A 23,658-nucleotide genomic window follows, 5' to 3' on the forward strand; every position below is an offset into this window, starting at 1 on the left:
TACATCACACTTTTTTATTTAAAAAGTGAGGAAAAGTCAGTTTTCCATGATATGGGCCCTTTAAAGGAACAGTTCTGTTAAAACGTACGCAGCTTTTCGCTCAAACTCTGTACAGTAACCATAATAAGGTGTGCAAGATGCACAATGAGGTATGCAGAAAGTGCAATATGTGCAGCACGCGGTCTGTATGAACTTTCTGCATACTTCAACTAAATGTAGTCAATCAACTAAGCCACGTTTATTATCCGAAATTCGCTTCTTTCATTTTGCACAGAAGTTACAAGGCTTATATAGTTTGACACTGAATGACATACACTCATCTATGAACATGAAACTACACTGCAGAGCTAAAAACAGCGGCAGGCACTGTACCTGAATAACCTGAATACCATAACCTACATTTTGCCCATATTTTAGTCCATGTTTATAGGCAACAGTGAGTCATACAGTGTCAGAGACCACATAATCAAGGCTAATAGAAATTACACACATGCACATGCACCGACCACCTAAACCCAATCCTCTGTTGTTTATTATTTTTGAGTATTATCTTGGCTATACTAGTTAAAAATGCCAAAAGTAGTAAAAGTTCCATTCTTTGTTAGCTACATTAACCTTAGACTCCAAACTTTGGAAGCTGAACATGCATAAACTATCCAAACTATCACTTTATTCTCAAACTTAAAACACGTTGGTCATGTTGAACATCATCATGAGTCTCTAAAGAGCAGAAATGCTGAAGCACCAGATTCCAATACAACACAGCACACAGAAACTCAGCACCACATGGAATCCTGCACTTCAGGTCTCAGAGTGTAGAGCAGAGCAGAAAATTCTATTAATGTCTTAAAAAAAAAAAGTCGAAACTCCAAGCATGCGAGCCAGTTTAAAAACAAACAGAACTACAAAAACTTACAGGTACACTATATTTCCAAAAGTATTCAGTCACCAATCCAAATAATCGAATTCAGGTGTTCCAGTCACTTCCGTGGCCACAGGTGTATAAAGCCGAGCCCCTCGGCCTGCAGACTGCTTCTACAGACATTAGTGAAAGAATGGGTCGCTCTCAGGAGCTCAGTGAATTCCAGCGTGGTACCGTGATCGGATGCCACCTGTGCAGCAAGTCCAGTCGTGAAATTTCCTCACTACTAAATATTCCACAGTCCACTGTCAGTGGGATTATAACAAAGTGGAAGCGATTGGGTCGACAGCAGCTCAGCCACGAAGTAACGAAGCAAAATGACAGAGCGGTCAGCGGATGCTGAGGTGCATAGTGCACAGAGGTCACCAACTTTGTGCAGAGTCAATCGCTACAGACCTCCAAACTTCATGTGGCCTTCAGATCAGCTCAAGAACAGCGTAGAGAGCTTCATGGAATGGGTTTCCATGGCCGAGCAGCTGCATCCAAGCCTTACATCACCAAGTGCAATGCAAAGCGTGGAATGCAGTGGTGTAAAGAGCCACCACTGGACTCCACTGGAGCAGTGGAGACGTGTTCTCTGGAGTGAATAATCACACTTTTCCGTCTGGCGATCCGATGGATGAGTCTGGGTTTGGCGGTTGCCAGGAGACGGTACTTGTCTGACTGCATTGTGCCAAGTGTAAAGTTTGGTGGAGGAGGGATCATGGTGTGGGGTTGTTTTTCAGGAGTTGGGCTCGGCCCCTTAGTTCCAGTGAAAGGAACTCTTAAAGCTTCAGCACCAAGAGATTTTGGACAATTTCATGCTCCCAACTTTGTGGGAACAGTTTGGGGACGGCCCCTTCCTGTTCCAACATGACTGCTCTCCAGTGCACAAAGCAAGATCCATAAAGACACGGATGAGCCAGTTTGGAACTTGAACTTGAACTTGACAGGCCTGCACAGAGTCCTGACCTCAACCCAACAGGACACCTTTGGGATGAATTAGAGCGGAGACTGAGCGCCAGGCCTTCTCGTCCAACATCAGTGTCTGATCTCACAAATGAGCTTCTGGAAGAACGGTCAAAAATTCCCATAAACACACTCCTAACCCTTGTGAAAAGCCTTCCCAGAAGAGTTGAAGCTGTTATAGCTGCAAAGGGTGGACCGACATCATATTAAACCCTATGGATTAAGAATGGGATGTCACTCAAGTTATATATATAGTGTATCAGTTATACAGTGACTCTTTCAGTAAAGAGTCCTGTATAGAGCTGCCTCCACTGTTTTACATTCCTAACAACTAACCAGAACCTGATTAGACTACGGCTAGTAGTCATTGATGTGTCTAAACTTCTTCTCGCATTAAATTTCCCAAAGCCTGATTGGTCAATTCTGTTTCAAACTGAAGCTTAACAATAAAATAAGTGTATTACTACATTACTTATACAGTCCCTCGTTTTCTTTTTCAAACGGTTGTAAAAAGCACATATTTAAACTCTTTTGACCCAAAGGTGAAAGAAGTTAAGTGCTGACCTCAAAACAAGGGCATAAAATGTGTGACCTTTGGCTTTGTTCCCAAAATAGGGCTTTTAGCAGGCGTTCCTGCAGTTTTGCAAAGAAAAACAGTGCAATCTGAACAGCGCTATGTTGCCAAACAGGAAAGAAAATGTACTCGTTTGCATTTAAAACAGCAAAAAGCGAAAGAGCTTCTGGAAGAACGGTCAAAAATTGCCATAAACACACTCCTAACCCTTGTGGAAAGCCTTCCCAGAAGAGTTGAAGCTGTTAGAGCTGCAAAGGTGGGCCAACATCATATTAAACCCTATGGAGTAAGAATGGGATGTCACTCAAGTTCATATGTGTGTGAAGCCAGATGAGAGAATACTTTTGGAAATATAGTGTGTGTATTATTTTTTATTATTTACTTCTCTGAACGGCTAATGACTTCTGTAACGTTTGGTCACTTCTATTTCGTATGTACATCATACTTGTTGCACTTAAAGTCTTCAAGTATTGTACTGTAATACTCTTTTTCATGGCTAAGCATTCTTTATTTTATCAAACATTTTCCAATCAGAATTGTTTTATATAGGTACACACAGCCAGGCGAGCTCTCTCATTGGTTAGGACTTCAGGAGCTGGAGCAGCGGCAGCTCTATCTCAGAACTCTTTACTATAAGAGTCACTGTAAAACTGATAAATACAAGCTCAGATACATGATAATGTCTGGTAGAAGCTGCAGATAAAACATGGAATAACTTTTACAGCTGAAAATGTCTGCGTTTGAACTAGAATAGCCAAAAAAACTGCTAATATACTACTAGATTACCATAGGGGTGCTAGCAGAAATGAGCATTAATGACTCTTATAATGGTTCACCACTCCCATCAGTATGTAGGGTTCTTTTGCTATAGATTGTGTCAATTATGACAGTAGCAGAGAAATGTCTCATAAAGACAAAAAACTCTTATGTATTTGTTTTATTTTTACAGTGAATCTGAGTACTTACTCTTCTGTTACTTCTCTTGTATATAGTTTTTTGGCTATGTTGTATTAAATTTATTGATTTATGAAGTGTGCATTCCTTTTCATTCTTTCATTCAGGGATATAGGACGGGAATCCTGTTCTGAGGATGGTACCTGCTGGGTCTGTGTTTGACTCTGCTGCTCCTGCAGGCCGAGGTGTGTGTGTAGCGAGGACACCTTGTCTTTCAGCTCCGCGTTCTCCTCGCACGCCGTCTCCAAGCGCTGAGACAGAGCCTGCTCCCGCTGCGTTAGCCGTGCAACCTGCATACATATCACAGTCACTGTAGCAACTGCCACCAAACTACTGTTTGGATGCATAAAACATTACCTCCCTACGGAGAACGTGGAGTTCTGGCCTGAGAAGTCATTAATTAAACCTGTCTTCTCTTACGATACCAGCAGGGAGAGATACTCAGATACTCATATTTGTCAGCCACACACACACCTTCTAAGCCACTTCTCCTTCTGCGTCGCGGGGGGTGCTGGAGCCTATCCTAGCTGTTATTGAGTGAAAGGCAGGATACACCCTGGACAGGTCGCCAGTCCATCGCAGGGCAGACAGATAGACATACATTCACATTCACACCTAGGGGCAATTTAGCAAGCCCAAATGGCCTGACTGCAGGAGGAAACCCACAAAGACGCGGGGATAACATGCAATCTCCACATAGAAAGGACCCTGGTCACCGGCCGGAGACTCGAACCCAGGCCCTCCTTGTAAGCCATTACTCCAAAAATATGAAGTAACTTGGCATCACTCTTTTCTGTACTACATTACACCTAGACCACAAACGTGGTTTGACTATTAGGCAAATGACATCACTGTTGCCCTGTTCATTTGTGTGTTATAGCTGTTTATCAATGCTTTATAAGCTATTTATGGCCTAATTAATAACCGTTGAGAAACTCATTTTAAACCATTTATAAATGCTTTATAAGGGTAGTCTTATTCTGAAGTGGTACCTAAATATTTTTACCACCCTTATTGTGCCCACCCTTATTGTGTGATGATGAAGTCGGCTACATTATTTTCAAGGCAATACGAACTGATATCAGCTCTGTCTTCATCATGGTGGAGGAAAAAGTGACCAGTCCAGCAATGGTAAATACTCAAATAATACTGTATATACGTTTAATTAATAGTAATAGTAGAGTATTTTTACTTATTGTAAACTGCGTCACCCTGGGCCCCAAAGACAGCTTGCATTGGAAGAAAAGCACTAAAAAATCCAGCTAGGAAACCACTGAAAAGTGGGCACTCATGGTTTTGAGTTGATTTTGTTTGTGTTTGGAGTGGAATTAAGGGTACAACAAGTGCTGCGACCCTCAACCCTGCCTACAGCATCCTTTATGTGTCTGGGGTAACACACTTCGTCCTACACCTACGTTTTTCCTCCCTCTATATATACATTTTGACTTAAATTTAATTTATGCTACAAGTACTTTCAAAAATACCCATAAAATAAGCCAAACTAGAGAGATGCCAACTACTGTACAGCTAGTGTTCCACAACTCCAGTGATTATTGTTTACATCTGACGTGAACTGCATGAAAGTGGATGAGTTTGTCCTCTGAGAAAACAACTACTCAGACTATTCGCAACTTTAGTGCGTACAGGTATACAGATAAGTTCCTCACCTGTTCTCTGAGAGCACTGAGCAGCTCCTCGTCCTGTGGTCTGGGATGGCCTCGTTCTCTCAGCTCCAGTTTCAGGCTCTGGAGCTCAGCCGTGACCGTCCGCTCCACCTCCATAGCCTACAAAGTACAAGAAGACAGAACAACAGTAGTTAGATCAGGTCCAGAATTCATGATGGATGAACACCACAATTATTTTTTGGATATTAGTCCTTATAAAATAAGACCCGAGATCTAGAAATAAGATCTAAGTAAGTAAGATTGGCCTGCAATCCAGATTTAATGCTGCTTTTAGCAGTGTTATTGCAAGGATATCCTGCAAAATGGTCCCAAATCCCCCCCGTGCTCTTTCATTAAAGCTTTTATAGTAGCAGTTTCATATTTGGATCTTAATCCTGTTTTTTTTTAAATAATCGCTGGTTATTAACTGATTGGCTGCCTAGTCTTATCCCTACCAGTGATTACAAAATCCTGGACCAGAAACTGGAATCAAGATCAGTCGGTTCTAAAGGTGCTTATTTCTGGCCTCATGACCATTTGATTTGATTACAACTCTGTGGTAGACAATTTAGTGCATCATGAAATCTCAAATTTCACCATAAGTAAGTGGATTATTTTATTATGATTGATTAAATACAGCCCTGTGATGGACTGGCGACCTGTCTAGGGTGTTTCCTACCTTCCGCCCAATGACCACTGGGAAAAGCTCTATCACCCCTGCAACCCAGAATGATAAGTGGCTTAGAAAATGTGTGTGTGTGTGTGTGTGTGTGTGTGTGTGTGTGTGTGTGTGTGTGTGATTAAATATAGTAGCATGACTGGAGGAACTATAGTGGAATACGTCACTAAATGTACAACTTTTTTTACAACAAAAATGCCAGAGAATGTTTATTAAGACGTAAAAGAGGGTACACCTTATTAACCAGTACAATTATTGATTATAATCTATAAAAACGTTCCAAAATCACTGCATGTGGATCATCACCTTCAGACTGATGAATGTATGGAAGCGCACAGAGCCTGACGGATTGTGAAGCCCCTTATTTCTCACGGAAAACAGATTTTTGTTTTGGAGAAGTGTTTTCCACTGTAAGGAATGTGACTGAGCAGTGAAAGGAAGTTATGCGCGCTTGTCAACACCAAAACAAAAGCGGTTGATTGGGAGTCCGGCGGCCGGGCAAAAGGTCTGCGGCGGCCGGCCTGATTCAGCAGATTGTGGGACCTCACGTCAGGTCCCATCACACACGCTCGGTGGAGGATCAAAGGCAGGCCCAACAGATGGAGCGTGGCATCTTGGTCTTGGCAGTGACACAGCGTGGCATTATGCACAGTATTTGGGGGGAGGGGGGGCTGTGCACGTATGTGTGGTTGGGGCGGTGGGTCAGTTTTGTGGTGGACAGTTGCCCAAGCACTCATGAACGCTGTTAATGACTCTCCTGAGCCCAGCATTTCAATATGGTGTTAAAGTAAGCACAGTGTGGGGTCCCAGCAGACCATTCAGAAACACCCTCTACAGCTGAGACTCCATACATGACGGGCCCCAAGGGAGCTTAGAAGAGAAAAGATGACCAAGCGTGTGGCGTGGGGTGGGGGGATGGGTTCCATACTATGAGAATTAAGTCGGTGCCTCTATCTGATTTAGTTGTTTGGCGAGAAAAACTCCATTCTAGAGACACTTAGCAAGTCAGAATTGTTCACAGTGGTGGTGATAGGAACCAGATGTCCACCTTTAAAAGCTCGCTTAAAGAAACCCTGGTGCCTCAAAGAAAGCTTGATGTTTTACTGCTGTCATAAAAACTATTATATTTAATTTAAAAAATCCATTCACATGCAACAGGCCTTCTACATATTATAACCTATTTACATTACCATCATATTACACTACAAGAGCTCATATTAACTAAAGGTGCCAGAGCTCTGCTCCCCATTTATCCCCTTAAGAGGAGTAAGATATACAATATATAATTAGAAACAAGGAACTGGCCAATGACTAGTGTATAAAGCTGTTTATAACTAAAGCTAATACTACTGGAGGATAAATCTGAAAAATAAGTTATTATATCTGCTGATATTACTATTAATTGGAATTTTTATCCCCTTAAAATCAGCATTTGCATTCTGACTCATGTTGATATTTGAGTATATATAAGAAAAAAAAGAAAAAACAAATAAAACAAAAAACAAAATAAGAACTTAGCATAAAGCTGTACGCTTAATTTTTAGATGACATCACTGGTATTAAGTGGCTAAAATTTGAGATCATGTTATACAGGGTTATACAAAAAGATTTATCTGATTTCAAAGCTCTGTATTTTTCCAACTGCGGGGCGCAGAGGAACAAATCACAATCCAACTGGAAGAGGGGGTAATAAAGTTTCTGACTGTCAGTGGAAGATGGGCTCCCCTTCAGTCTGCGAGATGGAGATGAGACCCCTGAGCAGAAAGCGTTCTGCGTTCTCCACTTCAATCAGAGTGAATCCGCCGTTACTGTGCAGTGTGATTTTTGTGGGCTGTGAAGCTCCAACAGCTCAGAGTGTCCGTTGTTGATTCCACAGCACTGGATGATCTCCGAAATCACACTGAAAGAGCCGTGAGTGCAGCGACACCCGACCTGCTCAATCCAGTATGAGATGAATTTGACTGTGGCGTTGATGTTGTCTGTACAGCTGGAGGAGGTTCAGACTGAGACCTTGTAAAACTACAAAATAAACGTCATGCTCATTTGAGCCATTTACAGTTGCAGCATTGATCTGTAATGATTTACAAACTAAATAAATCATTTGGAAATCAAATGAATCTGTTTGAATCACCCTGTATTACTGAAAAATACCTGAAGGTAATCGGTAGGCTTTCATGTTGGATGAGTAATGAAGGCTGCTGCTTCAGATGAGCTAATGAGCTAATGCTAACACTGCAGCTAACTTAAACAACACTGGATGCAGATAAGGACTCATCATCTTCTACACAAGGACTTCTCTCCTCAGTGGATAATGAGGATGAAACAAATTCAATAGTGGCTTAAGTTTTATTACAGGCACACTGGATGAGCTTCACATACACGACATTGCCAAAAGAATTCACCTATCCAAATCATTGATTTCAGGTGTTCCAGTCACTTCCACGGCCACAGGTGTATAAAGCCGAGCCCCTAGGCCTGCAGACTGCTTCTACAGACATTAGTGAAAGAATGGGTCGCTCTCAGGAGCTCAGTGAATTCCAGCGTGGTACCGTGATCGGACGCCACCTGTGCAGCAAGTCCAGTCGTGAAATTTCCTCACTACTAAATATTCCACAGTCCACTGTCAGTGGGATTATAACAAAGTGGAAGCGATTGGGAACGACAGCAACTCAGCCACGAAGTGGTCGGCCACGTAAATGACAGAGCAGGGTCAGCGGATGCTGAGGGGCATAGTGCGCAGAGGTCACCAACTTTCTGCAGAGTCAATCGCTACAGACCTCCAAACTTCATGTGGCCTTCAGATCAGCTCAAGAACAGCGTAGAGAGCTTCATGGAATGGGTTTCCATGGCCGAGAAGCTGCATCCAAGCCTTACATCACCAAGTGCATTGCAAAGCATGGAATGCACCGCCCAGGACTCTAGAGCAGTGGAGACGTGTTCTCTGGAGTGACCAATCACGCTTATCCGCCTGGCAATCCGGTGGACGAGTCTGGGTTTGGAGATTGCCAGGAGACGGTACTTGTCTGACTGCATTGTGCTAAGTGTAAAGTTTGGTGGAGGGGGGATCATGGTGTGGGGTTGTTTTTCAGGAGTTGGGCTCGGCCCCTTAGTTCCAGTGAAAGGAACTCTTAAAGCTTCAGCACCAAGAGATTTTGGACAATTTCATGCTCCCAACTTTGTGGGAACAGTTTGGGGACGGCCCCTTCCCGTTCCAACATGACTGCACACCAGTGCACAAAGCAGGTCCATAAAGACATAGATGAGCAAGTTTGGTGTGGAAGAACTTGACTGGCCTGCACCACTTGACTGAGTCCTGACCTCAATCCAATAGAACACCTTTGGGATGAATTAGAGCGGAGACTGTGAGCCAGGCCTTCTCGTCCAACATCAGCATCTGACCTCACAAATGCTCTTCTGGAGGAGTGATCATAAATTCCCATAAACACACTCCTAACCCTTGTGGAAAGCCTTCCCAGAAGAGTTGAAGCTGTTATAGCCGCAAAGGGTGGGCCAACATCATATTAAACCCTATGGATTAAGAATGGGATGTCACTCATTTCATATGCGTGTGAAGCCAGACATGCAAATACTTTTGGAAATATAGTGTAGATATCTTTAATGCTATATTGCTAAAAGCATCAAGCAATGTTCCTGATCCTCCATTAATGGAAACTACAAATGACCAGCAGTGCCTCAGAATAAATGTTCGGAGACCTCCTGGTGTGCTTTAATCTCCACCAACACAGAAGCAGCTTAGGTGCTTCCCTAAAATCCACATGTACACAAAAGCCTGTCATCAAGTAGTCATTTAAAGCTTTCATGCTATATTATTAGAAAAGGAAATTGACTGTTCACACAGCGACTCAGGATAAGCACTTTTTCAGTGCACTTTATGGCCCATTTGATGAAATTTAGCTCTCTGACCACATGTGGTGGTTTCCTCAAGCAACATTTATCCACTTAGTGACTCAGTAACAGCGCAGCAGTGAATAATTCACTGTGACTAACAGTTTCTCCAAGTTTCTGTTCTCAGATGATTTAAGGCAAGTGATTTGTGCAATTACAACAGACTTCAGCCTTCACTTCCAGAGTGCTTGAAAAAGCATTACTGCCTCATATCATGTTAGTAAACCTCCTTTAAGGTTATTTCAAGCACGTTGAAGGAATGAGAGCTATTAAGAGTTTGTCATTGTAAAAGCACCACAAAAGCACCTCCTACATAATTAAAACCTGCATGTTTTATGTCCTTCAATAACCTGAACTGGGTGGAATTTAGCACTTGGATGTGAGTCAATGCAGATCTAGAGAGAACAAATGTTTCTAGTAATGCGTACCAGGCAAAACAAAAAAAAATATGCTTACTCTTTGCTTACTTTTTGGGTTCAGTTTCAGTTTCAGTTTCAGGAGTGCATTAATATTTTAATCAGGGGTTCAATCGGAACCTAAGAGTCGAGGAGCTCTATTTTTTCCATGGCTGTCACCAACGTGGGAATAACTATATGAAGTTCTCAGCATAAAAATGTGAAAGTCACACATTAAACTAGCAAAAATGAACTGTTGCCACCTCCTCTGACATCAAGAACCCATTCTAACTGCATGTCTGGAGCAGCTGCTCCTGTTTTTAAGAGACTCCACAAAACCTGGAAATGGACCACCTTTTAACAATTTAGAGCCAAGAGTTTAATGCAATTCAGTCAGATTTGGAAACTGCTGAACAGCACTGAACAATGAGCAATATTAATCTACATGGTTGGCTAGCCAGGTGCACATGTGAGCCTTTGAGAACATTTAAGATTAAGATTAAGTGACCCTTATTAGTCCCACAGTGGGGAAATGTCCCTCAAGTGAAACACCACATACACACTAGGGGGAAGTGAGCACACTTGCCTGGAGTGGTGGGCAGCCCTATCTGCAGCGCCCGGGGAGCAGTTGGGGGGTTAGGTGTCTTGCTCAAGGACACCTCAGTCATGTGCTGTCAGCTCAGTGGATCGAACCTTCCGAATTTAGCAGTTGGTAAAACAGTGGCCGGACCTTATAATTATTCCAGGCTATCAAATTCAGTAAAAACCCATTTACATATAAGTCTCCTCTATAAGAAAATGTTTGATTTAGCTTCTTCAGTCCTGACTAGAGCTGTAGTCAAGACCTCTAGAGTCAAAAATACACATCTCTTGCAACTTGTACAAAATGCGGCAGTGAACATCCACAAAAACAAAAATCAGATTGCTCCTGTTTTAAAAGAGCTGCACTGGCAACCCGTATCGTTGAGGACAGGTTTTAAAGCTCTGCTACTAGTTTTTAAAGCTCAAAATGACCTTAAAGCACCACTTACATCACAGAGTGTCTGTTTATGTTACAGCACATGATCTTAGATCTGCAGATAGTGGCCTTCTATAAAATACAGAAAACGTGGAGTGACCCATTCAGTTATTCTGCTTCCAACGGTGGAACTCAGTTCCACCTTTTATTGGAGAGTTGAGCTCAGTGCTCACTTTTAAAAAGCATCTAAAAACGCACCTCTTCAACTTAGCATTTAATGAAAACTGTCTTGTGGAGTTTATCATATCATTTCATCTGTTTCATTTTCTTCTGATTCTAAATAAATACTTAAGATTTCTTATATAACTGTTTTATCACCTGTATGTAAATTATTCTGAGCTGCCACCAGCATGAAAAGTGCTATATAAATAAAAAAATAAATATATGTATTATTAATTGTTATTAATTAAGTCCAAGTCATGACCAAGAATAGGACACATCAAGTCCGAGTCAAGACCAAGAGTTTTAGTAGGTAAGTCCAAATCAAGGCCGAGACCTGGAGTGGCTGAGAATAAGTTCAGATTATATTTCCAGCACTCAGTAGTTGCCAAATCAGCTTTCTCATTAGACGGGTCACAAAAAGATCTGATTGCTTAAGTCCGAGGAAGCATTTAGGATCATTTGTGTGGCCTGATGATGCTCTCCTGCTCGTCAGCCTGCATGACCAGTGTCTGGCACTGATCATGAAACCTATAAGATGGATCTAACTTTACTTCCTAACTTCCTCCTTGATTAATCAGAATATTTCTGAAAGATTTTCAAGCTTGAAGCTTCTTTGTTGTATCTTGTCATAAAATCTCGTTAGCTATGTCATTCTCTCTTCATCTAGGGTCGACCGGAAGAGGATGGGTCCCTCCCTGGGTTCCTCTTGAGGTTTCCCACTCTAAGGGAGTTTTTCCTTGCCGTTGTTGCCTCTGGCTTGTTCATGGGGACCCGGCTTCAGTTCCTTACTGTCTATACATGGACTTTCATTTTCATTTAGTTTCTTTTTTATTTTCTCTTTTATTGTTTTGATCCTTCCATAAACTGCTTTCCTGCAAAGCTGCTTTGAGACAAGACTAGTTGTAAACCAAACTAGTTGTGATCCACTCATGCAGAGAAAAGTCTGTTTTATTCTGCTTATTCTGGTTTTGTGGATATTCAATAACTCAGCTTCCAGTTACCTCAGACGGAGGCATCGCACTCGGCTGGTCTCGACAACATTCCGAGTCAACCTCACCCTGAGACTCAGACCCTGGTGTGTTACAAAAAGCTTTGGAACTTCTATGAAACTGAAATATAATTGGAATTAAATTTGGCATTAAGACATAATTAAACAGAAGGATTCAATATGTGCTTACAATGACTACGAAATGTGGTAGAATTATGGGAGGAGCACCACCATGTGCAGCGGAAAAAAAGACGGTAAAGGATGGTCTGGGGGGAGGCATGTGCTCGTCAAAAAAGCTCGTCACTGTGTTTTATTACATCACAAAGATGCTATCAAAACCTACTCTGGCCTAATTTAAGATCAAATTTGCTTCATTTGTTGTTTTTTGCTGATATGGTATAGTATTATGGCGATTTTCCTTTTTTATTATTAGTGCAAAATTACCACAATGGTGGACTACACTCAGCTAGGTTATTCAAAGACAGTGCGATCTCCAGGGTCTTACAGGTGTGACACAGAAGGAATCCATTTCTAGACCATGCTTCATGCACTGATTCTGTAATAGTATTTATTTGTTGTTCTTGTTGCTTAATTTTTATGTTTTTTTTAAACGGTTGATTTGATTTTTATTAACCTTCTATTGCACAATGTTGCCTCAGGGCAACAAACTCATTTTCCTTATTTTTCAATAAAATGATACATATTTAAAGACAACAGTAGGATTAACAATGAAGGGAAGAGTTTGATTTAAGTCAATGAAACGCATGCACTTGGTCACGCTATCTCTTAGTGTGCACTTTTAAACCTCTTTATCAACATTCAGTAGCTTTTTTTGTTATGAGAATTTGCAGAAATGTGTTTGTTGCCTAGAAGCAACATTGTGCGACAGTGGAATGCATTTAGCCAGGTCTCATCACTTCAGGGAACAGGGCTCTGTATCATTTCTTCCCCTTGTTGAACAATATTGCCTCAAGGCAACATACTCCAAAAGTACCTCTGCACACATTATTTCTTTTGTTTTTAGACTTAATAAATGGGTCCAAAAAAACAAATCAAGGACCACTTTATATAAGAAAAGTGTTTGAATATTTTTTTTTTATCTGCTCTTATAAGAGTTAATTTAACAAGTACATTTTTCACTTCTATACTCTTGGACACTAACCTGATACCCTCAAGCGTACATCTTTAGTTAATAAGGGAACGTAAGTGCACTATATTTTATTCTTTAGGTTGCATTGACTCCTACACAGCCTGTCTCGTCTCCAGGCTTTTTATTTGAAACTGGCGGTTATGTCCACCTTTCCCCTGAAAAAGTGAATGTAGTGAAGCTTTAAAACTTACAAACTTATTTACAAAATTGGATCATATTAACATTGTTGTATATCGTCATTGTTCAAAGAAAGACAAGTATTCTCAAAATACTAACTTTACAGTAGAACACTTGTACCTTCCAATGTAACTTAGCGTAAAGAGGTTTTATTCCAAGTGATATTAGAGCAACTCTATTAGTCCATTCATCATGAAATTGTCACACAATGTAAAGGACAGCTGGTGTGCTAGAAGGACGTCTAAAAATAAAAATGGAAATTGGTTTAGTTTGGACAGCGATGATATTTAATGGCACTTTTACATTGTTTGTACCTTGATGAACAAGATATACCTGTGCTGTACCGTTTCTACTGACAGAGTAGTTTTTGTTTTAGTCATGTTTTTCATTAAAGGTAAATAGGTCCTATTCAGTTAACCTTGACTTGCTATTGGCCTCACATAACACAGGCTGACAACATCATTTGTTTCCCTTTCCATGGAATTCAAACTGCCTGAACATAACGGTGCAAGCGGCCTTGTCCGGGAGGCCAATGTAAGCATGCTCAGATCCTCCAGAGGCTCGCGCTTGCTGGTACAGGCCGGCACGGCTTTCCTGGCAGGGCCACCGCACATTTGCGGGGGCTTCTCCCAGGCTCTCTTACTTCATACCCTCCCTCACACTGCTGCCCCAGATAAGCAGTTTACTGACCGCTGCCAAGCCTCAGTGAGCCCATGCACATGCACACCGACACTCTCATAAATACAAAGTATTGAGGAGCTTCCTAACTCACCGTTGCAGGCACAGCACGCTTAGAAACAGAGGAACTGCCATTCACCACATCTGGCAAAGGCACATCGGCAACCCAACGCGAGTCAGTTATCTCTACAGTGGTCTCCAACCCTTCCTTAACCCCGCTCAAAAGCAGCCAGTCATCCATGGTGGAAAAGCAGCAACAGAATGAGCCACTTCCTCCTCCTTGAGAGTGGAGATGTGCCGATAATTCTTGTAAACACGTGTTTTTCTTTCCTTTTTTCCTTTTTCCTCCCTGAACTTTGATTTCTGGAAAATGCTGGTCAGCCGCTGCTGTCTGCTGGGCCTGACGAGGGGGAGTTGGAGGGTGTGGGCTGAGTTAGATATTATACCAGGATGAGAGCACAACAATGCAAGGCTGCTGCCAAAGCGGAAAGCAAGGCCTTGGCGTTTGTCATGTATATCACTGCACACCTATTCTGCGCATGCATAATAAAAGAGATAAGAAGTCCTCACCGGCTTGAGCAAGGAGTTTCTGCTCGGTCTGAATGCTAACACTGTGTTCTGAAGAGTTAAGCAAGGTCTGACCTTCAAAAGGCGCTCAGGAGATTAGATTAGAGCCTGAAACTGAGAGGAACGCACCTGTGTGTCTGAGTTGAGAAGGTTAGTTTTCTATTAGATCAGTGACTCACAATCCTAACCTGCATGTTCTCAGCTCTAACATACCTAAAAGTTGGCAATTTGCCAATGTGGCAAAAATATATCACAATACATCCAGATATTTTCATGGTACATTATGTGCATCATGGTATTTAATATTTATGAGGTTTATTAACAATGAAAAGGTTCCTATCACCACCACTGTGAGCAATTCTGACTTGTTTGGACGTTTCACACCAAACCACTCTGAATGACTCTGTTTACAACTTAACAGTTTAATTACACAGAAATTCAGAAAAATGTCCCCTTTAAATTCCCCTTTATAAATGTTTTAAGTGATCATTAACATTATCATAGTGTGCACGTGTATTTGCTCTACTGTAAGTACACTGGCGCAATACGGCTGCCGCTTTACACCATTTTTTCATTTGTTTTGTACTGCTTGTGTGTATGTTTTGAAGTTTCCCTGCTGGCTGAGGAGTTTGCCATCAGTCCACCAAGATAGCAACCAAGATCCATTTTCCACCTGTGGCTCAGAGGCTTCTTGAGCTGGCCGTTAAGGTAGCACTACATCACAGCTATGAGGCTGCCTGGACTGGGAACCTGATTGACAGTATATCGCAGATACATGGCAGCCTTGATTGGCAGCTACGGGGCTGCTTGGACCAGTAGTGTTCAGCTGCAAGACTGGGCCTACGTTGTGGCTAGGAGGCCTCTTGGGCAAGCTGCCTAATGCTACATTGCGATGCTACATTGTAGGTACGTGGCTGTCTGGGCCGGCTGACTAAGCGATGCTACATCATTCGTACGTGGCTGTCTGGGCCGGCTGACTAAGCGACACTACATCGTAGGTACGTGGCTGTCCGGCCGGCTGACTAAGCGACACTACATCGCAGGTACGTGGCTTTCCGGGCCATCTGACTAAGCGACACTACATCGTAGGTACGTGGCTTTCCGGGCCACCTGACTAAGCGACACTACATCGCAGGTACGTGGCTGTCTGGGCCGGCTGACTAAGCGACACTACATTGTAGGTACGTGGCTGTCTGGGCCGGCTGACTAAGCGACACTACATCGTAGGTACGTGGCTGTCTGGGCCGGCTGACTAAGCGACACTACATCGTAGGTACGTGGCTTTCCGGGCCACCTGACTAAGCGACACTACATCGCAGGTACGTGGCTGTCTGGGCCGGCTGACTAAGCGACACTACATCGTAGGTACGTGGCTGTCTGGGCCGGCTGACTAAGCGACACTACATCGCAGGTACGTGGCTGTCTGGGCCGGCTGACTAAGCGACACTACATCGTAGGTACGTGGCTGTCTGGGCCGGCTGACTAAGCGACACTACATCGTAGGTACGTGACTGTCTGGGCTGGCTGACTAAGCGACACTACATTGCAGGTACGTGGCTTTCCGGGCCACCTGACTAAGCGACACTACATCGTAGGTACGTGGCTGTCTGGGCCGGCTAACTAAGCGACACTACATTGCAGGTACGTGGCTGTCTGGGCCAGCTGACTAAGCGACACTACATCGTAGGTACGTGGCTGTCTGGGCCGGCTGACTAAGCGACACTACATCGCAGGTACGTGGCTGTCTGGGCCGGCTGACTAAGCGACACTACATCGCAGGTACGTGGCTGTCTGGGCCGGCTGACTAAGCGACACTACATCGTAGGTACGTGGCTGTCTGGGCCGGCTGACTAAGCGACACTACATCGCAGGTACGTGGCTGTCTGGGCCGGCTGACTAAGCGACACTACATCGTAGGTACGTGGCTGTCTGGGCCGGCTGACTAAGCGACACTACATCGTAGGTACGTGGCTTTCCGGGCCACCTGACTAAGCGACACTACATCGTAGGTACGTGGCTGTCTGGGCCGGCTAACTAAGCGACACTACATTGCAGGTACGTGGCTGTCTGGGCCAGCTGACTAAGCGACACTACATCGCAGGTACGTGGCTGTCTGGGCCGGCTGACTAAGCGACACTACATTGCAGGTACGTGGCTGTCTGGGCCGGCTGACTAAGCGACACTACATCGTAGGTACGTGGCTGTCTGGGCCGGCTGACTAAGCGACACTACATCGTAGGTACATGGCTGTCTGGGCCGGCTGACTAAGCGACACTACATCGTAGGTACGTGGCTGTCAGGGCCGGCTGACTAAGCGACACTACATCGTAGGTACGTGGCTGTCTGGGCCGGCTGACTAAGCGACACTACATTGCAGGTACGTGGCTGTCTGGGCCGGCTGACTAAGCGACACTACATTGCAGGTACGTGGCTGCCTGGGCCGGCTGACTAAGCGACACTACATCGCAGGTACGTGGCTGTCTGGGCCGGCTGACTAAGCGACACTACATTGCAGGTACGTGGCTGTCTGGGCCGGCTGATTAAGCGACACTACATCGTAGGTACGTGGCTGTCCTGGCCAGCGGACTAAGCGACACTACATCGTAGGTACGTGGCTGTCTGGGCCGGCTGATTAAGCGACACTACATCGTAGGTACATGGCTGTCCTGGCCGGCTGACTAAGCGACACTACATCGTAGGTACATGGCTGTCTGGGCCGGCTGACAAAGCGACACTAAGGACTCTTTCTGAGCTAGTTTCCCGTAGCTAGATGTAGAGTTGCATGTTTGTTGTTTATTTATTGTTGCTTCATTTCTGATTTTGTTCTTTTCTGATCTTTTTGCCAACCGTTCTTGGTTTTGATAAACTGAAATTATTATTACTAATAAAATGATCTTATTTTATTGGCAGATCATTTTTATTTAAAGATTGTGAGATTATTCTAAGACTGGGGTGATTACTTTAGAGGTTATTTCTAAACAGATTACTTGTTTAAAGTAATTAAATAAGTGAAATTGATCATTTTGCTTGTATTAACTGTTTAAAACCTGATGATCTGGTGATGGAATGACAATTTTACAAGACAACCTCATTTAAAACACCTCAAATGGCTAGAAATAGACTCAATAATCTTATAATCCTCTTACAGCAATCTCATCCTGAGGTATATTAGACATGTTGGTTAGATTTAAGGTTGCTTCACCCACTAAGGTATCATTTTTTGCAGTGAACAGTGATGTTAACTGTGCTGATACTCAGACTGCCGTTGCTGTTACTGGCTTGCAGCTTTGCTTTTATCAAAGCGAGCTCCACCTATTCAGTATTTAGTTGTTGTTTTCCTGTCCTGGTCACATGCTTTGCTGGTTTAGCTAACGTTCTCTGACTCAGGAAGGAAGAAGGAAGAAGAGAAGCTGTGCTACTGACAGCAAAGTGACCCAGGCAGAGCTTTTCATGGTTGTTTTTTTTTTCAATGCAATACTTTCACTTTTCACACTTCAAATGGTGTTTTTTCAGGGGTTCTTTAGTAGAGATAATAGGAACTTGAGTTCATGCTTAAATGCTTCTTTGCATGCTGATAGTGAATGTGTTGTTTATGGTTCCATGTAGAACCTTTTTGAAAATGGTTCTATATAGCACCAAAGAGGGTTCTTCTATTATTATAAGCTTGACATAACAGTGGCAGCGGAACCCTTTTTGGTGCTATAAAGAATCACATACAACATTTTCCATCACTTTGACGAACCATTTCACCATGTAACTATGTATGTATCTACACTAAAGAACCCTGGAAGAAACATCTTATTTAACCCCTTGTGGTGTTCAGGTCTGTGGGACTCATTTTCAATGTTTACCAAAAGAAATAAATATGTGATTTATTATTATTTCACCCTCAGATTCTTACTTTTTGCTCATTTTCTGTGAAGAACATATAAAATAACCCATTTTCAGTGCCTTCACTCTGTTCACCCCCCACACGTTTATATTATATATGTGGTGTTGGGCTGAACCCATGGGGAGTAAAAGTGTGAAGGTGCTGTGTCCTTCGTTCTGCTCTCCTCCTACATGGCCTGCTGTTTGTGTGTGTGTGTGAGGGTGGACAACATGGACAGGCTGCTGACTGGCTACAGCTGCTAAAGGAGAACCCTACGCTGGACACTTGTGATATTTTAAACATCTGGTATTTTTACATAAATTGTTATGACTGTATTGATTTAAAAACAATATGTTGGGTCCACCAGACCACTGAGTCACAAACACATCAACACCACACAAGGGTTAAGAGTGTTGATTTACCTGAATAGTGATGTCATCCTTATTCGCTCTAAAGAAAAGTGCAGCTTCAGCTTGTTAAGCATGGCTGATGTGGAAAATGTACCTCAGTTCTTTTATACAGTCGTCGTCATTGATCGTCTCTGATGCAGTTTAAAGTGAGACAGTCAGTCTGAGAGTTGCATAAGGTCACTGTTTATCTACTATCAGCTTTTTTTTGGCACAGAAACGGCAGCTGGGAGTGACGGCTCTGGTGAACTTCTCAGGGACTGAATAAAGAATTCGACTTTCCTGCCTTAATGAATACGCTGACTTGAACGAGAAGTGAAGTGACTGAGTCAGTATGATTAGCAATCATCAACACATGATGAACAGAACAGAGAAATTTCCTTCTGTTGTTTCCTTTTTTTTCCCTTGTTACTCACAAAAATATATCTGATAATGACCTTTTTTCCTCTTTCATATTATAAACTACACACACATATTAAACAGGTTGTTATATTACTGCATATACTTTTATATTATTAACTGATAATTAACATTTAATTGTTATGTTGTCTTATATTAATCTTGGTTTTGAATTTTGTTTTTTTAAGTTTTTTTTAATTATTAACTTTTAATATACAAATCTTATGCTTTGAAAATACAAATGTAACTTTATCATGTCAATAAAGCAAACCTGAAGTTGAAATTGAGAAACAGAGAGAGAGAGAGAGAGAGAGAGAGAGACAGAGAGAGAGAGAGAGACAGAGAGAGAGAGAGAGAGACAGAGAGAGAGAGTCAGAGAGAGACAGAGAGAGAGAGAGAGAGAGACAGAGAGAGAGAGTCAGAGAGAGACAGAGAGAGAGAGAGAGAGAGAGAGAGACAGAGAGAGAGAGTCAGAGAGAGACAGAGAGAGAGAGAGAGAGAGAGACAGAGAGAGAGAGAGACAGAGAGAGAGACAGAGAGAGACAGAGAGAGAGACAGAGAGAGAGAGAGAGACAGAGAGAGAGACAGAGAGAGACAGAGAGAGAGACAGAGAGAGACAGAGAGAGAGACAGAGAGAGAGAGACAGAGAGAGAGAGAGAGAGAGAGAGAGACAGAGAGAGAAACAGAGAGAGAGAGTGACAGAGAGAGAGAGAGACAGAGAGAGAGAGACAGAGAGAGAGAGAGTGACAGAGAGAGAGAGAGAGAGAGTGACAGAGAGAGAGAGAGAGATACTGTGAGATACTTAAAGAATATAAATGTATACTGAAAACAAAAAAGGACAAATAGATGCAAAATCAAATAAACGACTTGTAGAAATCCCTCAACTCCAAATCATTCTGGGACCACCAGAAATCGCTAAACAGAAAAAAACAAGATGATATAGCAGTCAGAGATGGGGATATATGGACAAACCATTTTGAAGAATTATACAGAAGTCCAGTGTAGAGCAACAAAAAATATCTGGAAAATTGGAAATTCTTGACAAAACAATTAAGGATTATCAAAATCCACTGGACTTCTCAATCACAATAGAAGAATTCAAGGAAAAACTCAGAGGCTTTCAAACCACATTGGATTATTTTACAAACTTTCTGAAAGTGGTGGTGGGGGGGGGGGCGGGGGGGGGGGGTGTATGATGTTATTAAATCAATGTATTCTCACAGTAAATGTGCAGTGAAGATTGCAACAATCAGAACTGGGTTCTTTCCACAGTCGCAAGGAGTGAGACAAGGCTCAGCCCCACCCTGTTTAACATGTACATCAATGAACTGGCTGGAAAACTTGACCAGTGTAATGAAGTACATGGCCTCTCTATGAGAGATACAACAATTAAATGCCTCTTCTATGTGGATGACCTCGTCCTACTGTCACCTACCAGAGAGGGGCTTCAACAAAGTTCAGAAATCTTGGACAACTTCTGTAAAAATTGGGCTTTGAAAATAAACCATCAAAAAAACAAAAATGTATTTTTTCAAAAGAGGTCCAAAAATGAAGGGAATCTAAAACAGGGCTGAATAAGGACAGTATCCATTCCTGTTTAATAATCAAAAAAGAGCTCTAAACTTCTGGAAACACATCAAATCCAGTGACCCCCTGTCACTCTACTATAAAGCACTGGCTAGTCAGGAGCTGAACATCGACAGGAGTCCCCTGAGCCAGATGGTTCTGAGTCTCCTTGACCTACAACCCAGCGACATCACTGACACCAATCAGCCTGACCACATGCTCGCCCAGAAAATCAGACCCAACCCAATTATCACCAAACAAAAACAACCCACTGGACTGAGACGACCCATCAACAGCACAAGCTGCAGTGCTATTCGGCCCTAAATCGAGATTATACATCAGCACCGGACCTCACAGCTACTAAAGACAGAAAACTGAGGAGAGTGTGGACGATGTGCAGACTCAGCGAGCACAGCCTGGCCATCGAAACTGGCCAGCGCAGACAGACCTGATTACCCAGAGATTATTGATGATTATATGTCCTGAAATTGGTCTTAACTCTTATTTTCTTCTTCTTTTTCTTTGATTACTAATAACCATGTAAATAACTTATTTTCTAGTGTTCTATTATAATATAATATAATCTATAATATCTTTTTCTTATTTATGTTTACGTGTTTCTTATTAACTGCTTTGGCAGAGAGAGAGAGAGAGAGAGAGAGAGAGAGGAAGCGAGAGAGAGAGAGAGAGAGAGAGAGAGAGAGAGAGAGGAAGCGAGAGAGAGAGAGAACAAGACAGAGAGAAAGATAGAGACACACATAAATAGAAAGAGAGAGAGAGAGAGAGAGAGAGAGAGAGAGAGACATACATAGAGACAGAGAGAGAGAGAGAGAGAGAGACAGAGAGACATACATAGAGACAGAGAGAGAGAGAGAGAGAGAGAGAGAGAGAGAGAGAGAGACATACATAGAGACAGAGAGAGAGAGAGAGAGAGAGAGAGAGAGACAGAGAGACATACATAGAGACAGAGAGAGAGAGAGAGACAGAGAGACATACATAGAGACAGAGAGAGACAGAGAGAGACAGAGAGAGAGAGACATACATAGAGACAGAGAGAGACAGAGAGACAGAGAGAGAGAGAGAGAGAGAGAGAGAGAGAGAGAGAGAGACAGAGAGACATACATAGAGACAGAGAGAGAGAGAGAGAGAGAGAGAGAGAGAGACAGAGAGAGAGAGAGAGAGACATACATAGAGACAGAGAGAGACAGAGAGAGAGAGAGAGAGACATACATAGAGACAGAGAGAGAGAGAGAGAGAGACAGAGAGACATACATAGAGACAGAGAGAGAGAGCACTACAGAGAGAAAAACAGAGAGACTCACTGTGTGCAGCTGTTCTCTGAGCTGTTGGCTGATCTCTATGTGCTGCTGCTGGTTTCGGCTCTTCTCTCTCTCCACCTCACTCAGCGCCTGCGTCAGCTCCTCCACCTGAGCCCTCAGCTCCAGGACGTCCCGCTCCAGCTCCGCCACCTGGCTCTCCCACTGAACCTGGCAGCCCTGCAGCTTCAGCCGCAGCTCGTGCCTGGCCTGCTCCAGCTCCTGCAGAACAGCGCCTGGGTTACATCAAGCCTCTACGTCTTACTTTAGCAGAGCTGGGTTGAATTCTAACCAGCTTCAGTGGATAATTCATCAGAAATTACTGACAAAATAGACTCTGACTACATCACCTATACACTGCATGGCTTTTCTGTTTTCTGCCCAAGTCCTACAATCTTTCTTACGTTTATTTTTCCGCTTGTGACATTTGCGTTTGATTATATGCAGAAAAAAAAGCTGTGTCTCGTTTCTACATGATCATTTATCACACTCTTTTCATCCCTTAGAAATAAACAGGCTCTGCTTTTAAGACCTCTTCTTCTTCTTCTTCTTCTTTCGGCTGCTCCCTTTAGGGGTCGCCACAGCGGATCATCTGCCTCCATCTTGCCCTATCCACTGCCTCCTCTACTTTCACACCAACCATCTCCATGTCCACCTTCACTACATCCATAAACCGTCTCTGAGGTCTACCTCTTCTCCTTCTACCCGGCAGCTCCATCTCCAACATTCTTTGACCAATATATCCACTATTCCTCCTCAACACATGTCCAAACCATCTCAACCTGGCCTCTCTGGCTTTATCTCCAAACTGCTCCACCTTCACTGTCCCTCCCTCTGATCTGCTCATTTCTAATCTTGTCCATCCTTGTCACTCCCAACGAAAATCTCAGCATCTTCATCTCCGCCACCTCCAGCTCAGCCTCCTGTCTTTTAGACAGAGTCACAGTCTCCAAACCAGACATCATAGCAGGACGTACTGCTGTCTTGTAGACCTTCCCTTTCACTCTTGCTGCTAACCTTCTGTCACACATCAGCCCTGACACCCGTCTCCACCCACTCCATCCTGCCTGCACCCTCTTCTTCACCTCTTTTCTGCACTGTCCATTGCTCTGGATGGTTGACCCAAGATATTTGAAGTCATCCACCTTTACGACCTCTACTCCTTGCATCTTCACCTTTCCACCCTCACCCTCTCCAGTGCAAACCTCCACCTCTCCAGATTCTCTTCCACCTGCTCTCTACTCTCACCACAGATTACAATGTCATCTGCAAACATCATGGTCCATGGAGCCTCCTGCCTGACCTCATCTGTCAGCC

The 23,658-nt window shown here is 43.1% G+C and overlaps 1 protein-coding gene across 2 annotated transcripts in view; it reads right to left on the reverse strand.

The window, feature by feature from the left end:
• Positions 1 to 23,658, reverse strand: part of si:ch211-235m3.5 (BICD family-like cargo adapter 1) — a 48,583-nt gene that overhangs the window by 14,532 nt on the left and 10,393 nt on the right. For both annotated transcript variants that reach the window (XM_037531181.1, XM_017691739.2), the window contains exons 2-4: positions 22,348 to 22,563; positions 5,066 to 5,182; positions 3,542 to 3,688 (exon numbers count right to left, since the gene is read on the reverse strand). In XM_037531181.1, the coding sequence (XP_037387078.1) occupies positions 3,542 to 3,688; positions 5,066 to 5,182; positions 22,348 to 22,563 (480 nt within the window). The remainder of the gene's footprint in view (positions 1 to 3,541; positions 3,689 to 5,065; positions 5,183 to 22,347; positions 22,564 to 23,658) is intronic.

This window comes from Pygocentrus nattereri, chromosome 19 (assembly GCF_015220715.1).
Source record: "Pygocentrus nattereri isolate fPygNat1 chromosome 19, fPygNat1.pri, whole genome shotgun sequence".
Classification (NCBI taxonomy): domain Eukaryota; kingdom Metazoa; phylum Chordata; class Actinopteri; order Characiformes; family Serrasalmidae; genus Pygocentrus; species Pygocentrus nattereri.